Source organism: Mesoplodon mirus, assembly GCF_964341445.2.
Source record: "Mesoplodon mirus genome assembly, chromosome: 16".
Classification (NCBI taxonomy): domain Eukaryota; kingdom Metazoa; phylum Chordata; class Mammalia; order Artiodactyla; family Ziphiidae; genus Mesoplodon; species Mesoplodon mirus.
This window is the reverse complement of record NC_138992.1, coordinates 36,132,586-36,147,480: the sequence shown is the minus strand read 5'-3', so window position 1 is coordinate 36,147,480 and position 14,895 is coordinate 36,132,586. Positions and strand designations below refer to the sequence as shown.

The 14,895-nt window shown below is 37.3% G+C and overlaps 1 protein-coding gene across 9 annotated transcripts in view; it reads left to right on the top strand.

The window, feature by feature from the left end:
* Positions 1 to 4,452: 4,452 nt before the first annotated feature.
* VPS13B (vacuolar protein sorting 13 homolog B) overlaps positions 4,453 to 14,895 on the top strand; it is a 791,361-nt gene continuing 780,918 nt past the window's right edge. For 3 of the 9 annotated variants that reach the window (XM_082600780.1, XM_082600781.1, XM_082600773.1), the window contains exons 1-2: positions 4,454 to 4,660; positions 5,219 to 5,397. In XM_082600780.1, coding sequence (XP_082456906.1) covers positions 5,251 to 5,397 — 147 coding nt within the window. In that variant the 5' untranslated portion in view covers positions 4,454 to 4,660; positions 5,219 to 5,250. The other 6 variants (XM_082600778.1, XM_082600779.1, XM_082600775.1 and 3 more) reach the window with 5 other exon arrangements.

Genomic DNA, 14,895 nt, shown 5'->3' with positions numbered 1-14,895 from the left:
ATAAAAACCCTCCAGAAAGTGGGCATAGAGGGAACTTTCCTCAACATAATAAAGGCCATATATGACAAACCCACAGCCAACATCATCCTCAATAGTGAAAAATTGAAACCATTTCCACTAAGATCAGGAACAAGACAAGGTTGCCCACTCTCACCACTATTATTCAACATAGTTTTGGAAGTTTTAGCCACAGCAATCAGAGAAGAAAAGGAAATAAAAGGAATCCAAATCAGAAAAGAAGAAGTAAAGCTGTCACTGTTTGCAGATGACATGATACTATACATAGAGAATCCTAAAGATGCTACCAGAAAACTATTAGAGCTAATCAATGAATCTGGTAAAGTATCAGGAAACAAAATTAATGCATAGAAATCTCTAGCATTCCTATACAGTAATGATGAAAAATCTGAAAGTGAAGTTAAAAAAACACTCCCATTTACCACTGCAACAAAAAGAATAAAATATCTAGGATTAAACCTACCTAAGGAGACAAAAGACCTGTATGCAGAAAATTATAAGACACTGATGAAAGAAATTAAAGATGATACAAATAGATGGAGAGATATACCGTGTTTTTGAATTGGAAGAATTAATATTGTGAAAATGACTCTACTACCCAAAGCAATCTACAGATTCAATGCAATACTTATCAAACTATCAGTGGCATTTTTCACAGAACGAGAACAAAAAATTTCACAATTTGTATGGAAACACAAGCGACCCCAAATAGCCAAAGCAATCTTGAGAAAGAAAAACGGAGCTGGAGGAATCAGGCTCCCTGACGTCAGACTATGCTACAGTAGTTAAGACAGTATGGTACGGGCACAAAAACAGAAAGATGGATCAATGGAACAGGATAGAAAGCCGAGAGATAAACCCACGCACATATGGTCACCTTATCTTTGATAAAGGAGGCAAGAATATACAGTGGAGAAAAGACAGCCTCTTCAATAAGTGATGCTGGGAAAACTGGACAGGTACATGTAAATGTATGAAATTAGAACACTCCCTAACACCATACACAAAAATAAACTCATGGATTAAAGACCTAAATGTGAGGCCAGACACTAGCAATCTCTTAGAGGAGAACATAGGCAGAACACTGTACGACATAAATCACAGCAAGATCCTTTTTGACCCAGCTCCTAGAGAAATGGAAATAAAAACAAAAATAAACAAATGGGAACTAATGAAACTTAAAAGCTTTTGCACAGCAAAGGAACCCATAAACAAGACAAAAAGACAACCCTCAGAATGGGAGAAAATATTTGAAAATGAAGCAACTGACAAAGGATTAATCTCTAAAATTTACAAGCAGCTCATGCAGCTCAATATCAAAAAAACAAAAAACCCAATCCAAAAATGGGCAGAAGATCTAAATGGACATTTCTCCAAAGAAGATATACAGATTGTCAAGAAACACATGAAAGAATGCTCAACATCATTAATCATTAGAGAAATGCAAATCAAAACTACAATGAGATATCATCTCATACCAGTCAGAATGGCCATCATCAAAAAATGTGCAAACAATAAATGCTGGAGGGGGTGTGGAGAAAAGGGAACCCTCTTGCACTGTTGGTGGGAATGTAAATTGATACGGCCACTATGGAGAACAGTATGGAGGTTCCGTAAAAAACTAAAAATAGAAGTACCATATGACCAAGCAATCCCACTACTAGGCATATATCCTGAGAAAACCATAATTCAAAAAGAGTCATATACCAAAATGTTCATTGCAGCTCTATTTACAATAGCCAGGACATGGAAGCAACCTAAGTGTCCATCATCGGATGAATGGATAAAGAAGATGTGGCACATATATACAATGGAATATTACTCAGCCATAAAAAGAAACGAAATTGAGTTATTTGTGGTGAGGTAGATGGACATAGAATGTGTCATACAGAGTGAAATAAGTCAGAAAGAGAAAAACAATTTCCGTATGCTAACACATATATATGGAATCTAAGAAAAAAAAAAGTCATGAAGAACCTAAGGGCAAGATGGGAATAAAGACACAGACCTACTAGAGAATGGACTTGAGGGTATGGGGAGGGGGAAGGGTAAGCTGTGAGAAAGTGAGAGTGGCATGGACATATATACACTACCAAATGTAAAACAGATAGCTAATGGGAAGTAGCTGCATAGCACAGAGAGATCAGCTCGGTGGTTTGTGACCACCTAGAGGGGTGGGATAGGGAGGTTGGGAGGGAGGGAGATGGAAGAGAGAAGAGATATGGGAACATATGTATATGTATAACTGATTCACTTTGTTATAAAGCAGAAACTAACACACCATTGTAAAGCAATTATACTCCAATTAAGATGTTAAAAAAAAAAACCCAAAACACATTCACGTACCAAAGTGTTCATTGCAGCTCTATTTACAATAGCCAGGACATGGAAGCAACCTAAGTGTACATCGACAGATGAATGGATAAAGAAGATGTGGCATATATATACAATGGACTATTAGTCAGCCATAAAAAGCAACGAAATTGAGTTATTTGTAGTGAGGTGGATAGACCTAGAGTCTGTCATACAGAGTGATGTAAGTCAGAAAGAGAAATACAAATTCGTATGCTAACATATATATATGGAATCTAAAAAAAAATGGCTATGAAGAACCTAGGGGCAGGAGAGGAATAAAGACGCAGACGTTGAGAATGGACTTGAGGACACGGGGAGGGTGAAGGATAAGCTGGGGCCAAGTGAGAGAGTGGCATGGATTTCTATACACTACCAAATGTAAAATAGCTAGTGGGAAGCAGTCGCATAGCACAGGGAGGACAGCTCAGTGCTTTGTGACCACCTAGATGGGTGGGATAGGGAGGGTGGGAGGGAACTGCAAGAGAGAGGAGATATGGGGATATATGTATACGTATAGCTGTTTGTTTGCTATAAAGCAGAAACTAACACACTATTTCAAACAGTTATAGTCCAATAAAGTTGTTAAAAAAAATCTGGCAAAGTTATCTTAATATATTGGTCTCATTTATTAAATTGCCACACAAATAAGACTAGGCCCTTTTTCTTCCCTAGCAGAATAACAGGACTTGGAGCTCCTGCTCTAGACCACCTAGGGCTTTCAAACAATTAGTGGAACTATTTATATTAAAACTTCTGAGCCATGGCTTCAACCTCTTCACTTTTCAAGTGAAGCAGATAACTAATTACTTGGATAAGTTAATTGGCTGATTTAGTACTCTTTAATAAGACCCAAGTTACTTGGGTTATTCATCAAGGCTTTTTGTGAGAGGACAGTTGCTCTGAATTAGCCATTAGCTGCTTCTCTTTCTTTCGTTTTTTTTTTCCTTCCTTCCTTTCTCTTTCTCCAACCCCCCCACCTTCTTTCTTTTTGAAACTTAGTTCCTTATTTTCATTAACAAAACAGATCTAAACACCTTGGCATCCTCACTTATGCTTCTTTCCTATGCCAGTTTTGTAAAACTCTTTCAAGAAACCTCAACTTCATCATACCACCAATGAATTGGGAGACTGGGATTGACATATACACTAATATGTATAAAATGGATAACTAATAAGAACCTGCTGTATAAAAAAATAAAATAAAATTCAAAAATTAAAAAGAAAAGAAATCTTAAATTGAATTCCATTAGAGTTTTAGGAATTTACTTAGGAAGTGTTTTCAATTAAATGCAACGACAACATGGGTGGATATTTTAATAACCTTGTAAGGAAAGTCTATTTTCAAAATGCAGTGGTAGGTGTCTTCTTCAGAGGTTACCAAAAATAGTAAATACTGGTCAAAAATTAGTCAGCATGTCCTATGCTATCCCTTTAAACCCAGTATATAGGTGTTTATCCGGTGTTGGGTGTTTGAGTTTCTTGACTTTTTAAGCTTGCAAAATACTAGAAGGAAAGGTAGTATTTTATACATTCATTTCAGCCCAATAAAACCGACACTGACCCTTAAAAAACTTTGAATTCATTCTCTGTCAGCTATTTCTTTTCACTTTCTCTAAGAGTCTCATTTCCTTCTGCTATTCCTACCTCTTTTCTGAAGTTCCATATATCGGACTGCAATTCATTGGACCTCCACGATTTTCTCTTTATTCCTTCCCTGCACAAATTTAAACATACTAAACCACTCCTTCGCCAAAGTAAAAGAACGCGAGAGCTCGTCTACACGTTTGGTCAAAACGCATTCCCCTAATCCTGATCCCTTCAGCTTCTCCTTTCCCCCGGCAAATGAAGCTCTCGATCTAAATTTACCCCCCACCCCACCTGCAGCCTTATTGCTATTGCTCTGCGCACTGAACCCAAGTTCTTTCCAGGCCTTCCATTTCCTAAGAAAAACAAAAACCACTTGGTTTTCAGGGCTTTAAACACTAGGACCCGCTTTCTTCTTCCTCATCGGACCTATTTGCCCACCGTGCTTCCTCACTCGGACTCGATCTCCACCTCAGTTGCTCTCTTGCCGGAGCACCACTTCCGGATCTCCGGTGTCTCCGCTTTACCGGTCCGCCCACCTCCCCCGCGCACTTCCTAGAGCTTTGTGCGAACCACTAGCGGAGTCGGAGCGGAGACGCAGGCTGGCCCAGCGCCAGCGGTCTCCTCCTAGAAGACGCACTGAATGGCTTCTCCAGCCTGAGAACTCCGGCCCTGCTGCGGAGTCGAGTGGTGGCGGTGGAGGGTTAGTTTGTTTCGAGCTCCGAGCGGGGCATACCCGGAAGTGGCGCGGTACGGGAGCTGCGCCGCCTCCGCAGGCGGGTGCCGGGTACCGGGAGGTGGAGGAGACGCCACGGTACTCTTCGGCGTGTCACCCGAGGGTGCAATACGGCGAGAGGCGTACGGCCTGCTTCTGGCTCTGTTTCTACGGTGGTAGATCCGGCCGGGTTACGGGGGGCGAGGGCCTCCTGGGGCGGCTGGGCTGGCTAAGGGAGGGGTGCGGCGGCCAAAGGCGAGCCTGCCTCTCCTCATTTTCCCACTCCAGGGGACCCGCTTTCTTTAGGTCACCACCTCTTCCTCCCACTCCTCGCTAGGCGAGTTGAGGGGAGTTGTACTAGTGAGGCAGCCGTGGCTGGAGCAGAGTCCATTTGAGTTTTCTCTGCTTCTGGGAGAAGGCGAGGGGCCGCTGTGGTGGGGACTGTTGCTTTTCGGCCTCTTCAACCTTTCCTGAGAAATGCCTTTTCCTTAAGGAATGCACCACAGACTCAGTTACCTCTAATGTTTCTGTCTTTACCCCTTTCAGCTTCTGACTTTGACTCCTCTGTACCTTAAAGAATGCTGGAGTCATATGTGACTCCAATTTTAATGAGCTATGTGAATCGCTACATCAAGAACTTAAAGCCTTCAGATCTACAGCTTTCACTATGGGGCGGAGACGTGGTTCTCAGCAAGCTGGAGTTAAAATTGGATGTGCTGGAGCAGGTAAGCGGTGTAGCTGTCACTGAAAACATTTTCAGCCTGCTTAGAAGTAATGTGTGCTTTCCTACACTCTGACTATGCTTTAAAAGCTTAGTTTTTCTGCTAATGTATTTTGGGCTATCTTGAACTAGAGACCTTGCTTTACAGAATTTTTTTTTTATGGTTTGTTACTAGTGATGGATTATTAGAATCATAATCCCCCAAATCGCCGCAACAGATAGAAAAAAAATTTCATTGTTCTTGTCAGAATTTTCACCCTGTTACTCAGTTCTTAAGCTTTACCGAATATGCTAATTTACATTGGTAGGATTCTGTATGACGCTGGAAAATATTCCCTTTTTCCTTTTTGGGGAACGAAGGGGTGCGAAAGACAGCAAGGTCACATCTTGAGGAAAGTTCTCTTAGTGGGAAAAATGTCATTACCCATGACATCCTCAGAATATTGAATAGACAGACAGATTGAGAATGCCAGCATAGTTGAAAACTTTTAAATCACTTTTTAAGTCTTTTTTTTTTTAACATGGGAATGGTCTGATGTAAATGAACTGTAACTTCAAAGTTCATACATTTATTAATTCACTTAGTACACTTATTAACATATGCCAGGCAATTCTTTTAGGCTTGAGAGTACAAAAATTATCTCTGGAAACTCAGGAGTCAAGAGACCAACTGCTTTTTAGGAGATAAGGGAAGACAATCTGATGGTGATGTTATTGGTAACTTTGAGTATATTCCACTGCTTCCTGTACTATGGAATAACCTGGAGTTAACACTGAGAAATAATATTCTTGGTTTCTTCCCCTTCCTCTCTCCAAGGTTGATTATCTTAATATTTTCATTGTTTTTTAATGAGCACAAATCCTAAGTATACAGCTTAAATTTAGCATATGCATACACCTGTGTAACCACTATCCAGATCAAGAAATAAAATATTTCCCGCACCCCAAAATGCTCTCCTTGCCTTTTTGTAATTAGTACCCCACCCCTAAAACAAGTGACAGCTGTTCTGACTTTTATCAACACAGATAAGTTTCTTGAAGCTGTTCTTGAAACTTAACTAAATGAGAATCACTTGTGTTTGAATTCTTTTGTTCCACATTATGGCCAAGATTAACCCAGGTTCTTGAATAAGTGACAGTTTATTCTTTGTATTGCCTTGTGGTATTCCATTGTATAAAGATTCACAGTTTATATATTTTCCTTTTGAGGTACATTTGGATTTTTTCTGCTTTTGACAATTACGAAGAAAGCTCTTAAGAACATTCTTGTATTGGACAGAGGTGTTGATTTCCTTTAGATGCATACCTAGGAGGCAGGCATATATTTAGCTTTAATGGATACTGCCAAATAGTTTTCCAGAGTGGTTGTACCAATTTAGATTCTCACCAGTAATGTGTGGGAGTTCCAGTTACTTCACATTTTTTGCTGTTACTCGGTAAGTTTGTTAATTAATAGTCTTTCCCTGTGCTATTGGCTGTTTGTGTATCTTCTTTGGAGAAATGTCTGTTCAAGTCCTTTGCCCATTTTAAAAAGTTATTTTGTTGTTACTGAGTTGTAGGAATTTATATATCCTGGATGTCAATCCCTTATCAGATATGATGTGCAAGTATCATCTCCCATTGTGGGTTGTCTTTTGACTCTGTTGATAGTATCCTTTGCAGAACCAAAGTTTTAAATTTTGATGAAGTCCAACTTACAACTTTTTCTTTTGATGCCTGGGCTTTTGGTGTTATATCCAAGAAATCATTGCCAAATCCAGTGTCATGAAGCTTTTCCCCTATGTTTTCTTCTAAGAGTTTTATAGTTTTAGCTCTCACATTTAGGTATTTGATCCCTTTTGAGTTAATTTTTATATGTGGTACAAGGATCCAACTTCATATTTTTTTGCATATGGTTATTCAGTTTTCCTAACATCGTTTGTCGAAGACTGTCCTTTCCCTACTGAATGATCTTGGCACCCTTCTTGAAAATCAAACGGTCATTGATAGGAGGGTTTATTTCTGGGCCCTCCATATGATTCCATTGGTCTGTATGTCTGTCTTTATGTCAGTATCACATTGTTTTGATTACCCTGACTTTGTAGTAAGTTTTGAAATCAGGAAATGTGAGATCTCCAACTTTTCCCCTTTATTTTAACATTTTAAAAATTTAATTAAAAAATTTTTATCAGAGTCTACTTGATTTACAATGTTGTGTTAGTTATGCTGTACAGCAAAGTGAATCAGTTACACATATACATATATCCACTCTTTTTTTAGATTCTTCCCCCATATAGGTCATTACAGAGTACTGAGTAGAGTTCCCTGTGCTACACAGTAGGCCCTTATTAGTTATCTGTTTTACATATAGTAGTGTGTATATGTCAATCCCAGTCTCCTAATTTATCCCTTTGCTGCCCCTTACCAGTTTTTTAAATGTTAGGAAAAATTAATCATGAAGTCATGCTAGTTAGGAGTTTTCTTAGTTGGAAAGTTTTTAATTCCTGATTTAATTTCTTTAACAGATATAGGACTGTTTAGATTTCTGTTTCTCCTTTTGTTAGTTTTGGTTAGTTATGCTTTTCAAGGAATTTCTCCATTTCCTCAAAATCAGCAAACAATGGTGTGGGCCTAACTTTGTAAATAAAATTTTATTGGAGCCCAGCTATTCTCATTCGTTTACATGTTGGCTGCTTTTGCAAGCTAAAACGACAGGGTTAAGTGCTGGAACAGAGTCTGCATGGCTTGCAAAAGCCTGAAATATTTACTGTCTGCTCCTTACTGAAAAAGTTTGCTTGCCTCTGCTCTAAGTTGTCATATTTAAGCCATAAGGTTGGGTTTTTTTGTTTGTTTTTCATTTTAAAGTTGCCTTAAAAAAATCTAGGAACTGTTATGATATCCTCTTTTCAATGCTTATATTAGTAATTTGTATTTTCATTAGTATTGCTAGGGCTTTATTAAAATTAGTCAAAACCCAACTTTATTGATTTTTTTTCTATTCCTGTTTTCTTCGTAATGTATTTCTTTTTTTTAAAAAATAAATTTATTTATTTATTTACTTATTTTTGTCTGTGTTGGGTCTTCTTTGCTGTGCGTGGGCTTTCTTTAGTTGAGGCGAGCAGGGGCTACTCTTTGTTGCAGTGCGCAGGCTTCTCATTGTGGTGGCTTCTTGTTGTGGAGCACGGGCTCTAGGCACGTGGGCTTCAGTAGTTGTGGCATGAGGGCTCAGTAGTTGTGGCTCACGGGCTCTAGAGCACAGGCTCAGTAGTTGTGGCACACAGGCTTTGTTGCTCCGTGGCATGTGGGATCTTCCTGGACCAGGGCTCAAACCCGTGTCCCCTGCATTAGCAGGTGGATTCTCAACCACTGTGCCACCAGGGAAGTCCCTGTAATGTATTTCTGCTCTTATTTTTTTAATCATTTCTTTTTTTTCCTGTTTCTTTGGATTTGATTTGCCATTGTTTTCTCTAGCTTCTTGAGGTGGAAGCTTAGGTTATTGATTTTCTTCAACCCTTTTCTACTCTAATATGTGCATTGAATACTGTACATTTTTCTTTAACCATCTATTTAGTTTTATCACCACAATTTTATATGTTGTCTTTTCATTATTATTCAGCTTAAAAAATTTAAAATTCCATTTTGATTTCTTCTTTAATCCGTGGGTTATTTAGAAGTGTGTTGCTTAATTTCCAAACATTTAGGGAATAATTATCTTTCTGTTATTGATTTCTAATTTAACTGCATTGTGGTCAGCACATTCTCTGTATGATTTTGATCCATTATAATTTATGACACTATATGATCAAAATTTTATTTTTGTTAATATTCCATGTGTAATTGATGAGAAATGTGTATCCTACAGTTGTTGCCTTATTCTTCCATAAATGTCAGTTGCTTCAAATTGGTTATTAGAGTTCTTCAAATCTTATAAATCCATATTGATTTTCATTGTCTGCTTGTTCTGTCAATTACTAAGAAAGGTATGTTAATGGTTAACATCTCCAACTATGATTGTGGATTTGTCTACTTCCCTTTTATAGATTTGCCAACCTTCACTTTATATACCTTGAAGTTACATTGTTAAGTGCATACAGATTCAGTACTGTGATACCTTATTGTTGAATATACTTAAAAAAAATCATTCTGAAATGTGTCCTCTTTCATTCATGCTAGTAATTCTTTTTGCCTTAAAGTCTTTTTAATTATACTCTTTTAAAAATTATTTCAGTTGCTTCTCTAAAGATTACAAAATGGATATTTGACTTACTGGCATCTACCTTAAATTAGCATTCTTACCATTTCCTGAATAATCTTACAATAGTTTAACTGCATTTGCCCTCTTCCTCTCCTGCCTTTTTTGGTATTGTGGTCCTTGTTTTTGTTCAGTTTGGGTTAGCATGTTTAGTTTGGTTTAGTTTGTTTTTCTGCTGCCTGCAGGTAGAAGCCTAGGTTATTGATTTGAGATAGTTCTCTTTTTCTACTATAGACATTTACAGCTCTACGTTTCTTTAGCTGCATCCTATGAATTTTGGTATGTTGTGTTTTTATTTTCATTCAGTTCAAACGTTTTCTGATTTTCTTTGAGATAGCAGTGTATTTTTGCAGATGTTGGATGGAATGGTTTATAGATGTAAGGTCTAAATTGGTTGATAGTGTTTTTCAGGTCTTCTATATCTTTGTTGATTTTCTGTCTGTTCTGTTTATTATTGTAAGTTATTGAATTATTTCTTTTCTCACTTTTGTCAGTTTTTGATTTATGTATTTTGGGGCTCTGTTGCTATGCTCATATATGTTTTATATTTTCTTCTTTTTAAAATATTTTTATTGGAGTATAGTTGCTTTACAATGTTGTGTTAGTTTCTGCTGTATAGCAAAATGAATCAGCTATACATATACATGTATCCCCTCTTTTTTGGATTTTCTTCCCAGTTAGGTCACCACGGAGCATTGAGTAGTTCCCTGTTCTATATAGTATGTTCTCGTTAGTTATCTATTTTATACATAGTATCACTATCCCAATCTCCCAGTTCATTCCACCCTGCCACCCTTCACCCTTGGCATCGTTTGTTCTCTATGCCTGTGTCTCTATTTCTGGTTTGCAAAGAAGATCATCTGTACCATTTTTCTAGATTCCACATATACGTGTTAATATACGATATTTGTTTTTCTCTTTCTGACTTACTTCACTCTCTATGACAGTCTCTAGGTCCATCCACATCTCTGCAAATGACCCAATTTCATAACTTTTTTATGGCTGAGTAATATTCCACTGTATATATGTACCACATCTTCTTTTTTTTTTTTTTTTTTTTTTTTTTGCTGTACGCGGGCCTCTCACTGTTGTGGCCTCTCCCGTTGCGGAGCACAGGCTCCGGACGCACAGGCCCAGCGGCCATGGCTCACGGGCCCAGCCGCTCCGCGGCATATGGGATCCTCCCAGACCGGGGCACGAACCCGTATCCCCTGCATCGGCAGGCGGACTCTCAACCACTGCGCCACCAGGGAGGCCCCACATCTTCTTTATCCATTCCTCTGTTGATGAAAAGACAGCCCTCAGAGTGGGAGAAAATATTTGCAAATGAAGCAACTGACAAAGGATTGGTCTCCAGAATATACCAAAAGCTCATTTAGCTCAATGTCAAAAAAAAAAAACAACAACCCAATCAAAAAATGGGCAGAAGACCTAAGTAGACCTTTCTCCAAAGAAGACATACAGACGGCCAGCAAACACATGAAAGGATGCTCAGCATCACTAATTATTAGAGAAGTGCAAATCAAAACTACAATGAGATATCATCTCACACCAGTCAGAATGGTCATCATCAAAAAATGTACAAACAGCAAATGCTGGAGAGGGTGTGGAGAAAACGGAACCCTCTTACACTGTTGGTGGGAATGTAAATTGATACAGCCACTATGGAGAACAGTATGGAGGTTCCTTAAAAAACTAAAAATAGAACTGCCATATGACCCAGCAATCCCACTACTGGCAATATACCCAGAGAAAACCGTAATTCAGAAAGACACATGCACCCCAGTGTTCATTGCAGCACTATTTACAATAGCCAGGACATGGAAGCAATCTTTGTCTTTTGATAGGAATATTTAATCCATTCACATTATGTTTTTATTCATGTGGATGGATTTCTGTCTACCATTTTGCTATTTTCTAAGTGTCTCATGTCTGTTTTGTTTCTCTCATAATCCTTTGCTACTTTCTTTACTATTAAGTAGATATTTTTTAGTATTGCATTTTAATTCCTTTGATTTTTAATTTATTTTGAGTTATTTTCTTAGTGGTTGCTTAGAGATTACAATATGCATCTAATTTATCACAGTCTATTTGAGATTAATGCTAACTTTATTCCATTAGAGTACAGAAACTTTCTCCACTGTCGCTTCATTTCTTCTCCCTCCTTTGTGGTACTCTTTTCACATGTATTGCATTTCTTTGTTATAACCCTAACATACCAATGTTGTAATTGTGTTTTGTGATTGCCTTTTGAATCAGAAGGAAAAAGAAGAAGACATTTATACTGTCGTTTGATAATTAACTACATATATACTTTTATTAGTGCTGTTTGTGTGGCTTTGAGTTCCAGTCTGGTATTGCTTCCTTTCGGTCCAAAGAACTTCTTTTAGTATTCTGTTACAGAGAATTACCTGAGACTTTGTTTATTTCAGTATGCCTTTATTTCACCTTCATTTTTGAAGTATACTTTTGCTGGATATAGGATTTTTGGTTGATGGTTATTTTCTTTTGTTATTTAAATATATCACCTCACTGCCTTTTTGCCTTTATTGTTTGTAATGACAAGTTAGCTTTTAATCTACTAAGAGTTTTCTTGTATGTGACAAGTTGATTTTCTGTTTCTGCTTTCAAGATTTTCTTCTTGTCCTAGGCTTTTGAAGTTTTTGCTTTGATATGTCTGGGTGTGGATTTGCTGATTCTTTCTTCTGCCAGCTCAAATCTGATGTTGGGCTCTTTCAGTGAATTTTTAATTTCATTTATTGTATTTTTAAACTCAAAAATTTCTATTTGTTTTTTTTTTTTTATAATTTCTATCTCATTCTTGGTATTCTCTACTTGATGAATCGTTGTGGTCATATATTCCTTTAATTGTTTAAATATAGCTTCCTTTATTTCTTTGAACATATTTATAATAGATGTTTTGAAGTCCTTGTGTAGTAAGTCCTACATTTGAGCATCCTCAGAGATAGTTTCTATTGACTACTTTGCATGCTTTTCATGTTTCACAATTTTTAGTTGAAAACTGGATGTTTTGGATAATATGTTTTAGCAACTCTGCATTCTGATTTCTTCCCTCTGGGGATACTTGTTGTTGCTATTGGTTTATGTATTTGTTTAGTGCCTTGCCTGGGCTAAATTTGTGGTGTCTGTTTCCTCTGCAGTGTGTGGCCTCTGATGACTGTGCTCAGCTTTTTTTTTTTTTTCTCCCCCAGTTCTTTCTGTTTTTAGGCTTGGCTTTCTAGGGATTACCCCTGGGTCACTATAATTGAGTCATCAGCCAGTGATTGGCTAGAGGTTGTTTAAACTTTTGAACCAATAAGGCTTCTACTCTTTGGCATGGGACATATACATGTACTGGATAATGCTTTCAAAGTTCAAGGAGTTTACAAATCTGATCCATGTTTTTACTTACTTTGTTTACAAGGCTTCTTGGTCAACCAAGGATGAGTAGATTGTTAGGGGTCTCTCCAGTGTCGTCTAAGTAAGCACAGCCTGGCACATACATATAGCTTTCCAGGTTACCAGGGATACTGAGGTGATAGCAAGGCCATCTTTGGCTGTCTTGTTCTCTGGATTTCTCTGTTAATTTTCTGGCTGGTCTTCTGTTTAGTTTCTTGCACCAACTGCTGTTGTGACCTCAGGGTGGCCTTCCCTTATTGCCCCTGAGATTTCTGTTGTTTTTAATAACTTTGTCCAGTTTTGTCACTGCTTTCTGGGGAGAGGATTTGCCAACCGTCTAACTTAGAATTCTTGAAGTCCTGTCTTACATTCATTTTTATTTTGTGGTAAAAAGCATATAGCATAAAATTTACCATCTTAACCATTTTTAAGTGGATAGTTGTGTTAATTATATATATTGGGGTGGCCAAAAAGTTTCTTTGGGTTCTTCCATAATGTATTACAGAAAAACCTGAATGTGCTTTTTGGCCAACCCAATACATTGTTGTTCAACAGATCTCTAGAACTTTTCATCTTCCAAAACTTAAGTTCTGTACCCACTGAAAAACTACTTCCCTTTTCTCTCTTCCCCCAGCCCCTGGCAACCACTGTTCTACATATGTGTCTAAGAATTTGACTAATTTAGGTACATTATAGCAGTGGAATCAGACAATATTTGTCTTTGTGTGACTGGCTTATTTCATTTAGCACAATGTCCTTGAGGTTCATTATATGTTGGAGCATATGACAGAATTTCCTTTTTAAAGACTGAATAATATTTCATCATGTGTATATACCACATTTTCTTTATGCATTTATCTTTCAATGGACATTAGGTTGTATCTACCTCTTGACTATTGTGAATATTGCTGCAAAAAATATGGTTGTACAAATATGTTTTCAAGATACTGGTTTCAGTTCTTTTTAGTTTGTGCTCAGAACTGAGATCGCTGGATCATATGGTAATTCTGTTTTTAACTGTTTGAAGAATCTCCATACTGTTTTCTATAGTGGCTGCACCATTTTACCTTTTCATCAACAGTGCACAAGTGTTCTACGTTCTTCATATACTCACCACACTTATCACTTCCTGTGGTGGGTTTTTTTTTTTTTTGGATAGGTGCCATTATAACAGGTGTGAGATGATATGTCATTGTGGTTTTGATTTGCATTTCTCTGACAATTAATGATGGTAAGCATGTTTTCCTCTATTTGCTGGCCATTTGTATATGTTTTTTTGAAAATGTCTATTTGAGTCATTTCCCCATTTTAAAAATTGGATTATTTGTTTTTTTGTTGTTGAGTTGTCGTAGTTCTTTTTATATTCTAGATTTTAACCCCTTATCAGATAATATGGTTTAGAAATAGTTTCTCTCATGTGGGTTGCCTTTCCACTTTGCTGAGTGTTTTCTTTGCTCTGTGGAGGTTTTTAGGTTTGATGTAGTCCTTTTCATCTGTTTTTGCTTTTGTGGCCTGCTATATTCATTTTTCAAGTATCCCTTTTTTCTGTGTGAGAATATTTTTTAATTGCTTACCTAGAATTATATTTATGAGAGCTAATCAATCCTCTAATTAAATTTTTCATTACTGTATCCTTTGTGCAGCCATAGATATTCTGGTTTTAGGGATGTATTTTTCGTAGTTACAAGAAAATAGAATATTTTTAAGTTGTACAATATATTTTGAGAAGGAAAAGGAATGAAAAGAAAATCATTTCTTTGTGGTTACCTCAGGATGATCCATTTATTATACCAGTCGTCATTTTCTTTTGCCTTTTACAAGGCATAAATGTGTTCTTATTTGTTTATCACAAGAACTCTGTGATGAGGAAAT